Source organism: Aotus nancymaae, unplaced genomic scaffold (genome assembly GCF_030222135.1).
Source record: "Aotus nancymaae isolate 86718 unplaced genomic scaffold, 86718_ANA_hifiasm-v0.15.2.pri h1tg000057l, whole genome shotgun sequence".
NCBI lineage: Eukaryota > Metazoa > Chordata > Mammalia > Primates > Aotidae > Aotus > Aotus nancymaae.
The window spans coordinates 22,309,914-22,330,524 of NW_026988471.1; the positions used below are offsets into that span (position 1 = coordinate 22,309,914).

Below are 20,611 nucleotides of genomic sequence, written 5' to 3' on the forward strand. Positions count from 1 at the left end.
ATTTTTTAAATAAAGTGCCTATCCACTGGCCAACAATTCCAGGGCACCTCCCCAGGGCTGAGCTGGACTAGCAGGATAGGGAAAGGAGCCGGGAGCCTAGCCCTCCAGGGGCTCACCCCCAGACTGGAAAACAGTTGGAGAATGAAAAGACCAAAGGCAGCCAAGCTGTGCCTGGGCCATGACCAGGGCTGTGGGTGTGATGCAGACCCCTGCCCAACACACCACCACTTGTGCCCTGGCACTGTCATGCCCTCTCCCTCTGTCTCTGCCTGTCTGTGGCCTCTGTGACTGACAGCCTCCCCTTCATCTTTACATCCTTCCTGACCGAGGGTAACAAGGGGCCTGGGCTGGGCAGGGAACCAGGCAAGTCATGGTAATACTGAGCAAAATGCAATCTTCAGTGATTCAGACGGCCTTCCAAACATCATGGTGTGTCTGGGTCTCCATGACAACATGGAAGGGCCTTCTTCTCAGAGGCTCAGGAGAGCCGTGTGGGAGATGGTCTGGTTAACAGAGGCCAGGGTACTCGTGGTCTCTGATGCCCGAGATCAAATTATAGGGCTGTGGTTATGAAAGGGAACTCAACTCCTGGAGGCTAATGCCCTTTGTGACTTGAGCTGTGCCTTTAGCTAGGATCTGAAGGCTGGGGGTCCTGGACTCTTTATCACTTTCCAGTACTCGACTCTCAAGGGATAACATTCTCAGTGAGGTCCCTCAATCCTCCACTGGGGACCATCCATGTCCCGCCATGTCACAGGCTACTGTAGGAGGAAGAGAGATTCATGTGAAAGGCTTTGTCCACTGTAAAGTGAGTCTACGTGCGTGGGTGGCAGTATCCTATCACGTGCTGGGGAAAACATGTCCTGAGGAGTTCCCAGCTCTTTTCTCACAGTGGGGTGAGAGGGAAGAAAGTCCCAACCATAATTAAAATGTGCACATTTGTGTCGTTCAGGGCAGTGACACGTGGCAGAACAAACAGCATCACTTTAAACTGTGACGGGGTTCAAATCCTGCCTGCTTACTGTGGCCACGTGCTCCTGGGCAAATCATGTATTCCTTGTCTGCGAAGTGGGGCTAATGAATGATCCACGCTTCGTGGGCTCACGTGACTCTGAAACGAGCTAATGTTTGAAAGCCCATTACTGAACCCAGAGAAGGGGCTTCTTGGATGCTGTCGGTTGTCGCTGCCTGCTCTATCTTAAATCACCCTCCTCTCCACCCTGTCACCACAGGTCCGGGCTCTGTTTCCCTGGGAGAAGCCGCCTCGGCCCACCGAGATGTCCCGGCACCACAGCCGCTTCGAAAGAGATTACCGGGTGGGCTGGGACCGCCGCGAGTGGAGCGTCAACGGGACGCATGGGACCACCAGCATCTGCAGCGTCACCTCAGGGGCCGGTGGCGCCACAGCCAGCAGCCTCAGCGCCCGGCCCGGCCTCCTGCCGCTGCCCGTGGTGCCCTCCCGGCTGCCCACCCCCGCCACAGCTCCTGCTCCCTGCACCACTGGCAGCAGTGAGGCCATCACCAGCCTCGTGGCCAGCTCTGCCTCTGCGGTCACCACCAAGGTAAGACCTGGTGTCCTCTCTGAGCAGGAGGCGGGTAGAGGGGCCCTGCCTGGCTTCAGGCTCAGGCCAGCACCACAGGCTCCAGAGGGGCCTAGACCCTAAGTCTTCCAGAGTCTTGTCCTCCCAGGACCTGGGCCTGGCAACCGTTTGCAAGCGTTCACATGGGTTTTATTATCCATAAAGTCTTTCTCTGTGACTAACTTGTGGGAAAACAAGCAGGTGCTGAGGCCACTCATTGTCCTATGCCATGTTGATTAAATGCTATTTAATGAGCGAAGTAACAGTGGAACTCCAAGATGGCAATACGGGGTTCCTAAATAGATACATTGAGACCAAGCAAGCGTCCATCGGAGTGCCAGTAACTTGGGTTCGCAAGAAGATGCCGACAAGCAGTTATAGTCCTAAAGGATGATGAACCCACCCTTTACTAACCTCTGGGCACGCATTCTCATATCCAGTGTCTCTTCTGAGCCTTTCCTTATACTGTCCCCGCCTTACAGTTGAGGGCACTGAGGCACAGCAAGTTTCTAACGGCTGGTCCAAGGCTGCTGGTCCAAGGCTGTGGGACCCTTGTGCAAGGCCCCAGGACTTGTCCCCACAGCTGGCCTCAGGGATGTCAGCTCCAGGTCATTCCCATTTCTTCTAGAAGAGGCAGCTCCAGCCTTGGGAACGGCAGCAGAGGCCAGCCCGTGTTGCTGAACGGAATGTGGAAAATGGCGTTGCCAAGGCTCTTGCTTGGCCTCGGGCTGGTCCCCCATCATGCTGGCTGCTCAGAGCCCCTCAGGCAGCCTGAGTCCTGGAGGGACGGGCCCCTGGCCATAGCGATGTCAGGAAGCCCATCGATCCCCATGCTGCTTCCTCACTGAGCAGGGGCTATGCAGGCTGACTTTGCCTCTGCGGGCCATTCAGAGCCACCTCCCAGGAGCCCCCTTGGGGCAGTGTGCATGTACACGCATGTGTGTGCATGCATGTGTGTGTGTGTGTGTGCATACACGTGTGTGTGTCTAGGCTTTTCTTTTCCTGCTTTCAAAAAAGTTGCTGGAGAAGTTAAAGGTGGGGAGCCCCAGCCCGGCCATTGTGAAGTGGTTGAGGCGCTGGAAAGCCGCACTCCAGGTGTCCTGTGCCTTTGTCTCATGATTTTCAAAACTCCCTTTCAGCCGTGCTTCCCATTAATAACTGTGAGTGCTGCCGGCCGCAGAGCCCGGCGGAGGCCGATACAATGGAGCTATTGGAGGCCGGCTCGGAGCACACTGACATCTTGCTGCAGTGCCTTATTGATTTTATTTTCCTGTTATGAAAACACCACCCCACTGAGGCGGGGAGGGAGAGAATGTTGGACAGGGGAGAGGAGATGGAGGATTATTTGGGCACGCTGCCCCCAGGCCAGCCAAACACATTCTTCCCCTGGGCACCAGCCCCAGCACTGGTCTGACTCAGCGACCTCTGCCCAGTAGGGCCAGCCGTTGGCCCCTCTGGCCACATCTGGCAGGCACTCTGCAGGACCAGCTGTTGGCCATATGGAGAATGGCAGCCGCTGGAACCAACTGCTCGAGGATCTAGGTGGTAGAGAGAGGCTGGGCCCTGAGGCCCTCTTGAAGGTGTCTGTCCTTTTAAAGATGCATGCCTTTTTAGGTATGGCCTTGGGCTGCTCTGAGGGACAGGTGTTTGGGCTCAACCAGACAAGGAAAGTGGAGGGGCTTGGTGCTGGGGCCACCCCACAGGGCTGCGCTGCCCACAGAGCTCCTGCTTTGCTCCAGAGTGGCTTGATATTCACCATCCTTGACTGGCCTGACCCCAAACCACAGCCACATGAGAGGAAAGGAACCCAGCCTCAGACAGAAAACAACAGCTGGGCAAGGACTGGGCAGGGCGGCTAGTATGGGGAGAGGGGGGCGAAAGTTCATGCCTGTGAAGACAGCCTGCTCCTTGGCATGTCACAACAGAGGAACTGGATTCTGCCTCCAGCCCAGTCTCTTTCCTGCAGGGGCTTGTTTACTCCCCAGATTATGCCCTGGTCCCTTAGTGCCCAGGGGTACTGGGCCGGGGGGAGGGGGAAGGGAGGGCAGCAGCTGCTGGCTTCCTGGGTACCCCTGGCAAATTTGGGCCACCGTGCCTTCCCGCCATTCTGGCCTGGCTCCTGCCTGCCCAGAGGCCTGTCCCCTAGTCTATATGTCTGACCCCATGCCAAGACCACATCAACTGACAGGCAGGCCGAGGCCCAGGTATTTGCGGTTTCCCTGGTCAACAATGTGGGTCTTTACTGAGCAGCCAAGGACTGGCTGGCTCTTGCCCTTGGGGAGCTCACGGCTCCCTGTGCATAACAAATCTGTGGCCTGGACAGTGTGACCAAATGACCCAAGAATGTCTCTCCCCCTGAAGTTATTGGCACGGAAGGCTTAGTGCTGTGGATTGAGCCAGACTTTGGAGACAGACTGCCTGGACTTGAATTCCATTCTACCGCTTGCTAGCTGAGCGACCTAACAGATTACCTAACCTCTCTGGGCCTCACTTCTGTAACATGGGAAGAGGTCGTTGTACTTGTGAGCGGAGTTGTTGCGAGGACTGTGTGGGTTAAAACCTGTGTGAAGCACTCAGCACAGGACAGAACCTGGCATGTAGTAAGTCATGTCCCATATGGGTGCTGTCCTCTTATCACCATTGTTACTGTCGTTCAGGTGAGGCCTATGGAATGAGGCTCTACCCCTTAGGGAAGGGTGTTCATGTCCTTTTTTGCTCTTTTTCAGTAAAGATAGGGTTTCACCATATTGGCCAGACTGGTCTTAAACTCCTGACCTCAAGTAATCCACCTACCTTGGTTTCCCAAAGTGCTGAGATTATAGGTGTGAGCCACCTGCCCAGCCTAAAAGGTGTTCATTTCTAACTTCACCTAGAGGAAAAGTCAGGTCTTCAGATAAGACACAGCAGCCAGGCCCCAAAAAGCCAAGGTAAGAAGGCGTCTCAAACTTACCCCTTGGCTGGGACCCCAGATGCTCTGTAGGCAAAAGGGAGCTGGGGGAAGAGGCCACCTAGTGGGCTGCAAACCGAGACTGATACAGCCAGGTGACAGGGAAGGGAGTTTAAAGCTTTTTTCAGCTCTGGGGCCCTTTCTTCTAAGGAAAGCCCAATATGGAAAGAGAGCTGAAACCGCACTCCAGGGGATGGTGGGGTGGGTGGGTGAGGTCAAAGAGCTGTGTCCCGGCCAGCCAGAGTGTGGGGACAGCTGCTGGAATGAATCCATGGGGCTTCCTTGGTGAAGGGTCTAGAGGCACATAGGCCAGAGCCACCCTCAGAAACTCAGCAACTGTCCCCAAAGAAGGTGACTAGGGGACTAGTGTCAGTACTGTCAGGCCTTAGCATCCCCTCTTAGCTGGACAGGGCGCAGGGTGAGCATCACATGCTCCAGGGGCTGGGGCATCCTGGTCAGCTTCCTAGGCAGGGGCCAGCTTCTGCCAGGCTCTCTGGGCGGGGAGGCTGGCTCTGCTCCCAGCAGTTGGCCAGTGAGGTGATGACGGTTCTTTCCGTCCCTGCTACCTTCAGGCCTGAGTTGATTTTTCTACGTCTTCATTTGTCTGTGGCCTAAAGATTCTTCGCGTGTTGGACAAGCAGACTCCTGGGCTGCTGAAGTACAGGGAGGGTCTGGTGGGCTCCCCCAGCCCCCAACACACACTCATGGCTCAGACCAATCAACGGCCTCCCCGGGACACAGGTTTCAAGAGCCCAAGAGGAACAGAGTGACCATGTCATCCAGCTCCTCATTTTACAGGTCACAGTGGTTAGCCCCAAAGAAAATGTAGCGTGCTGAGGTCACCCAGGGAGTTCGAATCAGAACCAGCCTGGGCCAGCTCCTCTTCCCACTCCAGGCTGCCTGGCAGAACGCATTCACCATGGTAACCATGATTGCAGCATTGTTATGGTAACTTTTCCATCCCTCATCCACCCAGCTGATAGCAAGCCAGAGATTTCAGGCCAGAAAATGGGCACATTTACCTCTGTGGTATAGACGAGAAAATTTAAGCTAAAGGTTATGTCGACTCAGCATTTCACCACTGCTAAGAGCTTCAAGCTTTTGTGTCCGACAGAACTGGGATTAAATCATAGCTCCGCCGCTTAGAAGCTGAGTGTGTCTCTGAACCTCAGTGTCTTTGTCTCTAAGAATTGGAAATAAACATAGTGTCTTCCTCATGGGGATGATGTGAGAACTGGTTGAATTAATATGCATAGAAAAGCTTAAAACACTACCTGCCTTTTGGTAAGCACTTGATAAAAGTTATTTGGAAAGTTAAACCGGTGACTGGGTTTACCCAATTATTCATACATTTGTGGGGAAACGTGTCCCTCCTGGTTGTTGGTGCTGGGAGGCTAAAGAAAGGTGCACTGGGCTGTCCCCATCTGCTGTCTGATGTGGCAGGAGGTCATGCTAAGGAACTGGGATGGCATCCCGTCGCTGGACAAACCACTGTGTGTCTGGGCTGTAGATGGTCAGGACCACAGGGGTAGGGTGCTCCTGAGAAGCCGAACCGCGACTCCACAGCCAGGCCTATTTGTGGACCTGGAGGGAAGCCCCAATGCCCCGCAGTTGCTGCTGCATGAAATTTAAATTATTCTCAGCAAACCTGCTTGACAGATGAAACAGAAAGGGGACAGCTTCATAAAATGCAATTTTGTTCCTGAAAGAATGGACTCCGCAGAATCCTCGCTGATGTCTGTGAAATGTATTGGGGGCTTTTTTTCCTTGTGGTCAGGAGCACTCATGCTGAAACATTCCCATAGTCCCTCAGAGCTAAGCCCTCGAAAACAAATCTAGCTGGGAAGCAGAGCGACGTTGCCAGTGTCGGAGGCCCGAAGAGAACCAAAATGGGCCATGAAATCCACAGGCTTCATCCTCGACACTCAAACACCCGGGGCTTTGACATTTGTGAGGATTTGGGGCTGTCGGGGTAGATACGTGTCATCATATCATAGAGACGATGCTGGAGACAGTGTCTTCCCCATGCAACCCAGCTTCTCTGGAGGTATGGTCCCGTTGAGGGAGATGATGTGGGATTTCCGTGGGGATCATGTGAATGACCAAAAGGCCGATGTGGCAGCCCTCCTGTGGTGTGGTTCTGGGGTCCATGAATCTGCTTCTGCATAGAACTCTCATTCCTCTTGTATTCACATTGAAAATCGAAGGCTGCCTTGCCAAGTGGGCTCAGTTGGGAGAATCATTCAAGCCCCTTTCATAGTGGATTTCCAGACTGCAAGTGATTTTATCCAGAAGACTGTTGCTTTCTCCATGAACAAGAATTGTGATTTGCCTCGTGATAAATTACCAGGGAACAATAATGCATTGTGAGATAACACAACCTGTGCACGTTAGTACTGAGCTAATGGGTTTTGCTGGCACCTTAAGTTGCAATTACAGTTTGATTGTGTATTCATTGACTCAAAACCCACCTGTCAGTCACAAAGTGTGTACAAAATTGAAAAATGCCATGATTTCCAAAGCACCCATTTCAAAGCCTGCAGTTTGGGCTGAGAAGCCCAAACTTAAATTTCTGATTAAGGAGGCAAAAAGAGGGAAGAAGATGTATTTTGCCACATTTGTAAGAGATGAGTCTTGGTCTGGGCAAAAAAAAATCCATACACAGATTCCAAAATAAAGATATCAGAAGACTTCATTGACTGGAGCTAGTTGTGTATGTAAGTTAGCTTTTACTGCTTGATAATATGCCCAAAACCTAGTGTTTTAAAGCCATCACGATTCTGTGGTTTGACTGGTCAGTATTGGTCTGGGCTGGCTCAGCTGATCTCTACGGGGCTGTCCTATTTACCTGTGGTCTGCTGTAGGTTGGCTGGTGGCGGGATGATCAGGGATGGTCTCACACATCTGTGGTTGGCCACCTGTTGCCTCAGTCCTTTGGTGGCCTGTCATCCTCCATCTAGCTAGCTCAGGCTCATTCACATGGTGGTCTCAGGATACCAAGAACAGCAAGAAAGCAAGGTCCATGCACAAATGCTTTTCTAACCTCTTCCTGAGGCATGTTTGCTAAAATCCCATTGGCCAAAGCAAGAGGCATGGCCAAGCCAGATTCAAGGAGTGGGCCAGGAGACCCCTGCCTCTTGATGGGAAATACTGCAACACCCTATTGTGAAGGGACAGGCATCTAAGATTGGGAAGAATTATGATCATTTTTGCAATCTAGCCCCAGAGTGTTCCCAGCATGTTTGTTTAGGCCCAGTCATTCACCCTTCAGTTCTGGCCAAGGCTGGGATGCCTCAGGCAGAAAGGACTAGCCTATTACTCTCTCATATGCCCTGGTATAGATGTGGGACATTCAGGACCCACACACATCCATCTCCTCAAAGCGCTGGCCAGTGAGGTTTAAAAGAAGACACCTAGCAAGGATTGTGCTGTTAGGGAACGGACTGTCCAGTTGGCTCTCAGGGGACCTCGCAGGTACACTGACATTGGCCTTCAGTTCAGAGGCTCCAGTGCTCGATCCTGTCACTGCCCCAGGGTTGGTGGGACTGGGACACTGCTGTCCCCAGGACATGCACAAGGACAGATGCTAACCTACTGATTTGGAATTTTAAAATCACCCCAAGGAGGCCACCTTCATGGACTTTGACCAGGGAATTTCTCCCTGTGGAAATCCACTTGGGAAAACAAATTCTGATGGGGAGACTTCGTAATGCCTCTGAAATCAGGAAAGGGAGCCTGTTACATGATGTGGTATTCAGTAGCTGCAGATTCGGATGGCCCAATGCCTCTTACTCCCTAATAGGATAAATCCCGTGCCGTTCCCCAAAAGCCCTTAAAAGGGCCTCTTCTTAAATTAAATTAGGTTTTCTGCAAAGAGCATCACTCAAGATGAACATAAATCTGCTTCTTATTCAGTTCTAATGGTTTTCTCTGTTTTGTTTAATTACTCATGTTGCAATTAAACAATTTTTTTTCCTTGAGAAAGGACAGTATTTTAGCTACATTATGGGTTAAATAGGCTTTGGAGAACTAGCCTGGGAGTCTCATCACCATTTGTAACATTGTTTTTTTATAGGGAAAGTATGTTCCAAAATCTAAACTGCCAAATTACAAATGAACTTTCAGAACCCAACCCATTTGTTAACTAGGAACTGTCTGTAATGCTAAAAATAACTTGGGGAAATAAACATAAAAAGGAGAGCTTAATGCGTCTCAGTATCATTTATCTACCATCAGTCCCTACACAGTTAGTTTAATTTCACTGAGGGAATGTCCTCCAAACCCAGACTGACCCTATCCCTGTTCCTCTTACTTTCATGGTACAGCCAGCCAGACTGGCCTGAGCCTTCCAAAAGCACAGCACCATCGGGAAGAGGCATTGTGGAAGTCTCTGCAGAAAAGAGCTGATGTAACTTAATGGATTACCAATCAGTTTCAACACTCCATTTGCTGCCCTAAAAGGAAGGTTTAGGAGAATTTCATGTACTGCTTCGGCTGCAGTCTCAACTAATCGTGGCATATTAATTTGCATTGTGAATCTGCCTTTCTAGAACCCGTAGGCAAGAAACCTCATTTTCCTCTGGTAAATAAAGAACCCTGAGAACTGAGCAGAGCGAGTGGGCCAGGCATCTGTATGCACTCAGAGACTGCTGTCACACACCTTTCCTATTGATGGCAGCAAAATTCTGCATGACCGGCTTTCCCTCCTCTGCTTCCTGTAAAAGGTGGGTGAATACTTTGTACCCTTCTGGCACCATGAAAAGGAGTCCAGGAGCTGGGGAATGGTGCAAGGTGCATGTCTCAATAGCAGAAGGCCAGTTGTCTGCACCTCCATCCTTGACTTAAACTGTTGGTTGTTGTTGGCTGTAGTCCCTTAAGAAAACACAATTGTTGGCTGCTGTTTGCTACAGTCCCTTAAGAAAACACTCTTCAGCCAGCCACAGGGCCACCCTTGCTAGACCTGCTCCCCAAGGCTCAAGTGTCAAGGTTAAGTTTGTGGTACCCTGTCCCCTGCTTCTAGCCTCCTTTGTCCTTAGAGGGCCACACAGTTTCCCCCAGCTCCCCCGACCCTGGGCCGCCAGCAGGTAAGACTCTTGCCCTGCCCAGATAGAGCTGTGGGTGGATAGAGGAAGTCACTCACATTCCATGTCTTGTTTTTTTTCACACCTGGAGGGGTGGAGACTCAACACCCACCTGGGCCCCCTTTGCCTAAGAGGCTCGGCTAGAGTAGGGAATGGCCTAGCTTCTAAGCTCTCTGATCCTGTTATGATGTCCCAGTTGCTCATGCAACTTTATTTTAAAAGATTTGATTGCTTTATTTTAAAAACATGGATTCAAATGACCAAGAGTCACCTGGGGCAGAAAGAAGAAACCCACGAGTCCAGCTTCATGGATGGCCAGATCCGTCCGGAGCATCCCCAGCCGGTTCTCTTCCCGGCCGTGAGGTCAGGGCCTCCTAGTGTCATGCTTCTCTCCTTTGTCCAGAACGCATCTGCTCAGTTCTCCCAGCATTCGGGCCAGCCCTGGGCCATGGCTCTGGTGTTTCTGTGGTCATCTTTGCAATTCTAGAACAGCACCTGCCTTGAGGTTGCCCTCAGGAGGCTTTTCTGGCAGGACAAGGGGACTCAGCATAGGACAGCCTCTTTACAGATGAAAGCAAACCCAGCTGAGGGCCAGACTAATGGTGAACATGACCCAGATTCTTCACCTACTACTTAAAGGATCCCTACTTCAGGTTAGAAGTGGTCCTTAGGCTGGAGGGTGGCGGGGGATGGAGGTAGGAATGGGGGCATGGGCTGAGCATGCCTGCTAAGTTGTGCCAGCTGTGGGCAGAGCTGAAGAATGAGCCAGGCCTGACAAAGTGACGTTGTGGTCTGTAGTGGGCATTGTTGCCCATTTTGTCTCCTTCATTCTCAGCAGAACCCCCAAACTATTCAGGTATCCACCACCTCGCATGCTCAGAGAAAAGTGAACCCCAGCCGCTGCTGAGAATATGATTCTGGCCAGCCATGGTGATCCTGCTCCCCTCCCCATCATTAGTTTAGGAAAGGGTCATGTGATGCCGTTCTGAAATGGAATAGGAGGGTAATCCTGCCTGTGGCTTCTAGAAAAGGTTTCCTTGCTTTTAAGGAAGAGTCACAAGAAAAAAAGTCATCCTTCTCCCTCCAGACATTGTCATGACAGGATATGGTGCCCTGAACTGCTGTAACCTTCGTGCTACAAGCCTGAGGATGCAGCCAGCACATAAGCAGTGGAGAAAACAAGAGAATTCCGGATATACCAAACTGGAGCCCTGGTGCTGCCTTGCTCTGGGCTTCTTGTTGTGAGAGCCAATACATTTTCTAGTTGTGTGAAAAAGAAATAAAAAGACAACCACCTCCATTGCATAGACAGCTCCCAAGCAACAGCCGTGGGTGCCTGCTCTCTCTCCCAGACCTCACTGGGCATGTGGGTTTGCTAAAAGCAGCCACAGTGACCTTTGTGAGCACCCTCTCCTATTACTCATTCATGCCAGCACTCACTGCTGCATACAGGGATCCTGCTATCTGTTGTTTCCCTGAACGTCAACGCCAGGATACAGCTTCCTACTGCCACACTCTCATGTGTCTGTGGGTCTGTGTTTCTGTCTGAGGGAAATCCATTAACACACTGGTACGTGAGCTGGGAGGTCACTGGAGAGCTTCATCCCACCTCCCACTTTAGCCACACTGAAATTCACAAACGCAGGAAGAATCTCTCGTGCCCCAGGGCCTTTGCTCATGCCACTCCCTCTTCCTAGCGTTTTCATTTCCTCTCCTGCCTGCCCAGAAAAACTCCTGTTCACCCTACAGCTGAGAGCCTAAGGGTTACCACCCCCCGTGATGGGAAAACATTTTTTGCTGTTATTTCTCTTGTTCCTAAAACACTTTTTGTTTACATTCCTATTATAATACCTTAATATTATATGAGACTTACCCGTTTATTCATTTGTCTCCTTATGAGGCAGTAAATTCTAAAAATCAGCTGCCCGTGATACCCAGTCTGTAGAGGCTCTCAGTATATGTTTGAGGACAGAATGAATGGATCCATGCATATGAATATTTATTAATGTATGTAGACACTGTTGTTGAGTTAGGGAAGATGAATCTTTTGACATTATCTCAACTTACCTACTCACGGAGAGAAGATAGTGGAGCAGCCTCCAAACACCATAATTTCTGTGGGTACCATGATGAGGATGATGAAGATGTAACCCGAGTGGTGAGATGGCATGAAGCCCTCTCAGTTGGGACTTGAGCCCGGATGACGAAGCTGTGTTGGGGGAACAGAGGTCACGTCAGTGGGCTTTTGCTGTCATTACTGTACCTTCCCATCTCTCCTTCGGCATTTGGAGTCACAGCATCACAGCCTTTCCTTCAAATATTTGCATCTTCTCAAGAGTTTACTCTGACTTGCCTGCAATTCTCTGCAGCTTTTTGCATTTATTTATTTAATTTCAGACACTCATCTAGTAATTACTTTGTTGCAGGCACTGTTCTAAGTACTTAGCAATGTGAACTTCTTTAATCCTCATTATAACTCTAAGTAATTATTATTAGCACCACTTCAGAGATGAGAAAGACTAAGGAACTCACCCCAGATCACTCAGCAGAGTGGGATTCATCACCCAGAGCTCCGGGTGGGCCCAGCCCAGGACAGCCCTGGTGGAACTGGTTGGATGAGCGACTGGATACACACAGGTTCGAGGCACATCCTTCCCCAGTGCTGGTGACACCACCCGAAGGTGCAGCCACAGACTCCCCACAGGAACAGTTTTGCTCATCAGGGTTTGAAACAAGCAGCGAACGTCAGGACCAAAAGGTGTAAGGATGGCATGGTCCAGCCCCAGACCTCATAGACAGCCAGCTGCAGTCGTCTTCATTTCTTGTCTGATCAAGTGACCTTTTTTCCTTAACAGCCAGGTGGGGTGGTGCAGATAGCACTCAGGTGCAGGATGCTTGGGGACCGTTGAGCCTTAGAGCCCCAGCCTCTCTTTTTCTTTCTGAGGGTTTCTTGTTTTGTCCCCAAGACATAGTGCATTGCCCGTGTTTCCACGCTAGCCCCTGCTTTCAGAGGCATTGGCCCAGTTCCATCACAGAAGGGTAGTCACAGCCATCAGGACCATCCATAGGGGTTGCTGGACGGGGCTTGAATATACCCAGGGCTCAGGGAAGCAGCTCCCTCTTGCTGGTCTTGCAGTCGTTCTTGGTGGATTTGAACCTGGGCTGGGAAGTGGAGGTGCAGCAGAATCACTGGCAGGACATTTGTGTGTGCCGGGGGCAGAGCAGCCCCGATGTGCTGCTGTCTTCCCTGTGAGCTCAGCACCGCTTTGGAGGAAGAGAGGGAAGAAGGAAATGGTGGCTGTGGTCATGGTTTTCATCTCAAGCCCTGTTCCTATGAGGTCTTTCCTGGGATGGGGAAGGAGAGACCCTATTTGAGGAGGCTGCTTAGAGTGATGAAAAACACCCGAGGCTGGGGTCAGGAGGTGGCATTCAGGACCCACATGCATCCTTGACTGGCTGAGTGACTCAAAGGCGGAATGCTGAAGCTCTCTGAGACTGTTTCCTTATTTATAAGCTGTGCACAGAAACATCCCCCTCACCGGGCTGTTGTGGGGTCTGAATGGAACAGCTAGCTGAAAGCACGTCAGTAAAATAAATACCCTGGTTCATATAGACAAAGAGTAGATTAGAGGTGGCCGGGAGCTGGCGTGGAGCGCAGGGACAGGGAGTTATTGCTTACTGGGTAGAGTTTCTGTTTGGGATGATGCAAAAGCTTTGGAAATACTGGTGACAGTCACATGGCATTGTGACTGTCGTCAATGCCACAGAACTGTACACTTGAAAATGAGGAAAATGGCAAATTTTATGTCATCATATTTTACCACAGTGAAAAAATAAAACTCAAATCTAAATAATAGTTAATGAATGAATGCCCACCATGGGAAGAGAGAAGCAATGTCTGTGCATAAATTCAGGGAGAGCTGACACACACGTCATGTCCTTGATGGAGAGAAATGGGGGTGTTGGTCACAGGGAGCAGAACAGAAGAAGCCCATCAGGTGATGGCTCTTCACGCAGACCAGCGTGTGCTTGGCCGGATACGAGGAAGGACTCCTGAGGAATGGGTGGGCGGGTAGGCCAGCGCCCAAGGGAGGTTCCTGGGAGAATGTGAAGTCGGCGTGGCTGAGGATCCCCGTCGGGACTCACCAGGTGGCCTGGTCTGGGTAGAAAGGCTTCCCGCTCCGCCCCCAGCAGCAGCAGCTCCGCAGGCTCAGGGCTGCCCAGCCACAAGGTTACTACCAAGCACAGCGAACAGGTGAGGCCCTTAAGAAGCAGGGTTGTGGTGGACACCAGAGCTGTGGAGGAGTGTCTTTGTGGTCCATTTCTCTAGCACCCCAGAGAGCAGGGCCGAAGGTGAAGCAAAGGCTGTGTATATTCCGAGGGAGGTTATACGTCTCACCAGCATCGGGGGTCTGTGCTCTGGGCTAGAAATATGCACCCTGCACAAGTGTACACTTTAACCCTGTGCACTCAGCAACCATTCTGAGAAGCAGGTCTGGACTGCCAGCCAGCCAGGACCCAGGATGTGTCCTTGGGGTTGCTGCCAGCATCATCATTGTCATTGTCACCATCGCGGATATGTATTGAGTGCTGGCTGGGAACCAGCCACGGCTCCAAGTGTTTCTGCCTGTGAACCCACTCCACCCTCACAATGGCAGGAGGTCGGGCCGTCACTCCCCTCGTTAAATAACCTCATGAGGTGGCATCATGCCCAGGGTCACAGAGCCCCAGAACTGGGCTCAGGGCCTCATTATGATACTGCTGGTAATGTGGAGACACAGGCCTGCCTTGGGGCAGAACAGCCCCTGCTTTGAAGGTGAGTCTGATCCTGAGAAGAAAGTGGTAGAGGAGGAGAGAGAGAGGGGAAAAGACACAGGCCCCAGCAGCTCACCCACCGGAGCTCCAGAACCTGCACACTCCACCCGGCACAGGAACCTCCACCCAGCCAGGCGCGAAGCCTGGCAGACAGACTCCCTGGTGGACGCCAGAGCCATGGAGGGATATGTTTGTGGTCCATTCCTCTAGCACCCGCAAGAGCTGGGCTGAAAGTGAGGCCTCAGCTATACCGCATCACATTGCCTCTTCCATTAGAAATAAGCAGAGGGGGCGGGGCGCGGTGGCTCACACCTGTAATCCCAGCACTTTGGGAGGCCGAGGCGGGCAGATCACCTGAGGTCAGGAGCTCGAGACCAGCCTGACCAACATAGTGAAACCCCATCTCTACTAAAAATATAAGAATTAGCTGGATGTGGTGGCTCACACCTGTAATCCCCGCTGCTTGGGAAGCTGAGGCAGGAGAATCATTTGAACCCAGGAGGCAGAGTTGCAGTGAGCCGAGATAGTGCCATTCCACTCCAGCCTGGGCAACAGGGTGAGATGCTATCTCAAAAAAAAAAAAAAAGGAAAGAAAAGAAAAAGAAATACGCTGAGTGTGTGAGTTTTATTCTTCCACAATATTAGGCCGAGGAGATGATATTGGGCAAAATATATTGTGCCCATAACTCATATTAATGGGAATTCAATAGTGGCAACTTGTCATCTGCTGAGATTAGAAGGGAATATTGTGAATATTGTGTTATAATGGTGTTAAAAAGGCATTATGAATTAGGTTCCATGCACCACATCGGGTTCCTTGTAAATAATTGAGGAAGAAACTGATGCTTGGAATTTGGGATTATCCATTTTTGAGATCCCAGCAGTTCCATCACCAGGCTGACGGGGCCCCATTGATCTGACCACTCACAGGGCCACATCGGGGACGTGTGCACAGGGCACGGCCAATAGCTCTGTAAAATAAGCATTGAGCAGAAATTAGTAACCGCCATATCAAGCAATGGACTATACGTTTTTCCTACAAAATCTTTCCAAGTCCAGATATTCTGTGTCCCTCGCCTCCAGTTGCAGGAACTCTGGTGGCATCTGAATTGGCAGCAGCTTCCCACCACCACTCACACCCATCTTGGCTCCCTCAGTGGCAAAGTCTTGAGCCTTGATATACCCACAGTCAGACAGTCAGTCAGGCACCAGCAGCTTTGTCCCTGGCAGAAGAGCCAGGGTGTCCAGCCACTACCCATCTTCAGGTGGGCCTCTCAGTCCTGCTCTCCTGTCCTGAAGGACTCTACCACCTGCTGACTGTGCCTTCAGATCCTCGAGGCCCAGGATGGAAGGCAGCTGGGAGCTTCGCAGGAGACCCCACTGCAGTGCGTCCTCTTTAGCTGAGACCTGGTGTCTCCACGTGGCCCCGTGAAAGATCAGTAGGGACCCACGCAGTGGTTCATGCCTGTAGTCCCAGCACTTTGGGAGGCCGAGGTGGGTGGATCACCTCAGGTCAAGAGTTCAAGACCAGCCTGGCCAACATGGTGAAACCCCGTCTCTACTAAAAATTCAAAAATTAACCGAGTGGTGGGAGTGTGGCAATAGTAGAGGCATGCATCTATAATCCCAACTGCCAGGGAGGCTGAGGCAGGAAAATCACTTGAGCCCAGGAGGTGAAGGTTGCAGTGAGCAGAGATTGCTCCATTGCACTCCAGCCTGGGCAATGCACAAGACTCTGTCTCAAAAATAAAGAGGGCCAGGTGCAGTGACTCATCCCTGTAATCCCAGCACTTTGGGAGGCCAAGGTAGGTGGATCACCTGAGGTCAGGAGTTCAAGACCAGCCTGGCCAACATGGCAAAACGCTGTCTCTACTAAAAATACAAAAATTAGCTGGGCATAGTGATGTGCACCTGTAATCCCAGCTACTCGGGAGGCTAAGGCAGGAGAATCGCTTGAACCCAGGAGGCAGAGATTGTAGTGAGTAAAAATCGTACTTAATACTATAGATAATCTTGTCACATAAATCTCCTGGTTAGCAGTGAGCTGCAGCTACTGCTAGTCTCCAAGAATCTTTCAGTAACGGATTCCACCTCCTGTAATCCATCTCCTTTCTTCTACCGATTTCAGCTGCCATGTTGCTGAGCACGTGGGAGAACCGCCCTAACCTTTACAGGTGGGGTTTCTTGGGGAGCAGGCACTTGCAGATTAGGCTGATGGAGCCTGTTCATTCAACCCACTTGGTGTCCCTCTCACACGTGTATCCACTCTGATGGCTGTTTCCTGCTCTTGGGGTCTGGTACTATGGTTTGTGTCTTCTGCAGAATCTCCTTGTTTTAAAGGCTGAGCAGGCTGGGCGTGGTGGCTCACGCTTGTAATCTCAGCACTTTGGGAGGCCAAGGAGGGTGGATCACCTGAGGTCAAGAGTTTGAGACCAGCCTAGCCAACATGGCAAAACCCCCTCTCTACTCAAAATACAAAAATTAGCTGGGCGTGGTGGTAGGCACCTGTAATCCTAGCTACTCAGGAAGCTGACTCAAGAGAATCGCTTGAACCTGGGAGGTGGAGGTTGCAGTGAGCCGAGATCTCACAATTCCACTCCAGCCTGGGTGATAAGAGCGAAACTCTGTTGCAAAAGAAAAAAAAAGAAAGAAAGATAAATAGGGCTTCCTGGCCAGAGTTGGCTCTGTCATTTGTTATCAAAGGCCAGAAATTGGCTTGGAGCAGAGGAGTGGCTGCCCCCAAAGAAACTCTGAGAGTAGGGGAGGAGCGGGCAGATGCTCATCCTGCCTCTGTTTGGAATGCCCTGGAGATCTGACCCTGTCCAATCCAAGGACTCCAGGAGCAGAAGAAAGCCTCCTGTGACCATGGCTGACCTCGTGGGCCGTTCTGAAGCCGCTGCAGTTTGGTAAATGACGCGATTCCTCCTTGTCATTGGGGTGTTATTTGTTCCTGGATTTCCAGTTTGACTTCTGTCCTATGGCGTGCCTGAGGGCGACAAGAGACAGGGAGAGGCTGCTGTGGTTTGAGAGGCAGTCAGGACCAGGAGGTCTCTTTGCATGCAGGTGAAACTATCAGTCGCTTAGCCAGCCGCATTCACTAGCTGAGATACCATTGCGCACCAGCTGCGTAAGCACTCAGCACACCTCTTGGCCTGTACAGCAATGGGATTAGGAGCCCAGACTCTAGATTCAAACTGCCCCAGTTTGCATCCGGACTCTTCCACTTTCTAGCTATATGACCTTTAGCAAGTTGCTTACTCTCTCAGAGTGTTGGTTTCCTCTTCTATAAAATGAGATAATAATACTATCCGTTTCATTGGGTTGTGAGGAAATTTACGTGAATTAATAATACAAAGCACTTACATCAGTGTCTGGCATCTAGAAGAGACTCTGTGAGCGTGATCTGTTGTTACTGTACCCATGGTCTTCACTGTGTGACCTCCTCCCCTCTGCCTGTCTCTTTTCCTCTAGAATGAGGGTCCTTGAGACAAAAGACCTGTCCTCTTAGGTTCTGCGTTGCTGGCATCTTCCGCTTGCCATTTATGTGCTCAGTAAATATGTGTTGAATTATCAAGTTGAATTGTGGGTAGAACGTGTAGTCATGGAAATCCATTCGCTTTACTGAGAAATAGCTGTGCACTTTTGAAAGTCATATTTCACTTTTCCACGGTCATATGTTCCATTTCGGAGGAGCCCCGTGGCTGCCTCTGGTTCTTTGTGTGGCAGGCGTCTCAACGATCGTACTCAACGGTCTACAGATCAATTAGGCATGTATTGGCATGCATGTAGCACCTCACTAATTAAAGGAATCCCAGAGTCAGGCGTTTTGCAGAGCACTTGCTGCACCTCCGTGAAATGGGCAGTCATCTCCTCTCTCTGATGTTGTCAAACCCAGAACCCGTGCTCCCCGTAGTCCTGGGCTCCGGCGCCCGTTCTGTTTGTTGGTGGTTGTGGTTCTGGTTGTTTTTGTTGTTGCTCTTCTTTTGTTCTGTTTTTTAAGCCACTTGTGGAGGGCCAGGCCCTGTGCCAAGAGCTTTACGTTTTGTCTCCGTTCTTAGAGCAACCCCATGTGGTAAGTCTACAGTTACACCCATTTACACACAAGGAAACTGAGTTTTGGAAACTAGCTCACATGTCGTATTACAGGAATGGGACTTGAACTCAGACCTTTTTTACTTCGAAGCCTATGACTCTAACTCCCAATTCTTTTCCCCAGATGTCTGTCCTTAGTTATCTGCGCGGAACCTCAAATATAAAATTCCCAGAACGGAGCTCCATATATCCTCAGCCTTAAAGCTGCGCTTTCTTCTGCAGGCCCAGCTCAGGGTTCAGGTTTCCACCCACCCAGCAGCTGCGGCCACAGGACTCTTCCCTCCCTCACCATCCTCATCGCTGCCCATCAGTGAGCCGAGATCCACCTTCGTAGATTTCTGGAGTCCATCCTTTTCCCCCCAGTCCCACTTCTGCCGCCATAGTCCAGGTCCATCGCATCTCACTGAGGAGACAGAGACAGCCTCCCCTGGCCTCCTGCCTCCAATCTGCCCACTCCCTCACACCCATCCATTTTTGCTTAATGTGTAATTACTCCATACTTGCCCTGAAGGAAAAGTGGCTTAAGACCCTTGGCGATCCCACCTCAGCTGGCTTCACCAAGCCTGATCTGTCACCTCTGCACCCCCACACCCATCGGGTCCTTCATTTCAGCCAAACATCAGCTGCATGCCCCAACCCTGATGCAGGTGAGTTCAGCTAGACTGTGTGTGAGTGACCCCTGGTTCCATGTCAGGCAGAACACAAATTCTAAAGAACACTGGCCTTAAAGACAGGCAGCCTTGGGTCATACCACTGGTAAACTGCTTGACCATTCTGTGGCCTCATTTTCCAAATCTGTAAAATGGATATAATAATAATACTACCTTAAAAGAAATTCCACGTAAAAAAATCTAGCCCATTACTAAGCAAACAGTAAGTGCCCAATAGATGCTGGTGATTGTGATGAAATACAAATTTCATCTTCAGTATAAATTCCTGGAGGCTCATTTTTTTTTTAAAGAAATGGACTGACGTGAGAAAATAAGGAGTGTAGCATTTAAACAATGACATCTTGCTGGTTTCCTCATGTTCTTCTGAGGAAGTCAGACACCCCTGGCACTGTGGCACGGCTTGAGTACACTTCAGCATCTCCATGTACGTGACCGGTCCTCCCTTCCCGACCCCGCTCCCCACCCTGCCTTCCTTCCCACCATTTTCTCTTTCATGTATTCATTCAATAAATACTCGTGCTTTGTTAACTTAGGAGATTCTGTGGCTCAGCTGGTTGAGGATGAACTTCTGAGAAGGCAGCTTCCCACATGTCAGTGACCCCACTTGCAATGCAGGCTGCACCAAGTCCCAGGCAGTGACTCCTGATCTACCTTCCACTGTGGCCACACACACCTGCCACTGCACTGTGCTGGGGCTTTTTTAAAACTTTTAGGCCGGATGCGGTGGCTCACGCCTGTAATTCCAGCACTTTGGGAGGTCAAGGCAGGCAGATCACCTGAGGTCAGGAGTTTGAGACCATCCTGGCCAACGCGGTGAAACCTCGTCTCTACTAAAAATACAAAAAAAAAAAAAAAAAACTTAGCTGGGCATGGTAGTGTGTGCCTGTAATCCCAGCTACTTGGGAGACTGAGGCAGGAGAGTCGCTTGAACCTGGGAGGCAGAGGTTGCAACGAGCTGAGACCATGCCATTGCACTGGGCAACAAGAATGAAACTCCGCCTCAAAAAAATTTGAGGTTCAGGATACACCGTGCCGTTTTTCAGTGCTGGTGTTCACCTTCCAAGCTCCACCTTTGAAAAACTCTCCTGTAGCACAACCACTCATCAAGTAAGTTGCATTCTGATTACCTGGAGGACAGCCTGTCCTCCAGCCTTCTCCATCCAAGTCCAACCCTCTGGCTGCTCCAGCTTCGTGGCCTCAGACGCCACACCAGGGTTTAGGAGCCAAGGCCATGCTCAGGGGCAAAACAGCTCCCATCAGCCTCACGCCTCCAGTGACTCCTAGCGCCCACGGTTTTCTCATCAGGGCAGGCCACAAAATGAAGAAGAAAAATCTTTTTCGAATGGAAAAATAGGGCTGCTGCTGTTTTATGGTGGTGTGCTTTATGGTTTTCAAACATTTTAATTAGTTTCATTTTTTAATATA

The 20,611-nt window shown here is 50.8% G+C and overlaps 1 protein-coding gene across 1 annotated transcript in view; it reads left to right on the plus strand.

The window, feature by feature from the left end:
* Positions 1-20,611, plus strand: part of KLHL29 (kelch like family member 29) — a 234,581-nt gene that overhangs the window by 88,297 nt on the left and 125,673 nt on the right. Inside the window, exon 2 of the mRNA XM_012453344.3 lies at positions 1,233-1,562. Within this exon, the coding sequence (XP_012308767.2) occupies positions 1,278-1,562 (285 nt within the window). The 5' untranslated portion in view covers positions 1,233-1,277. The remainder of the gene's footprint in view (positions 1-1,232; positions 1,563-20,611) is intronic.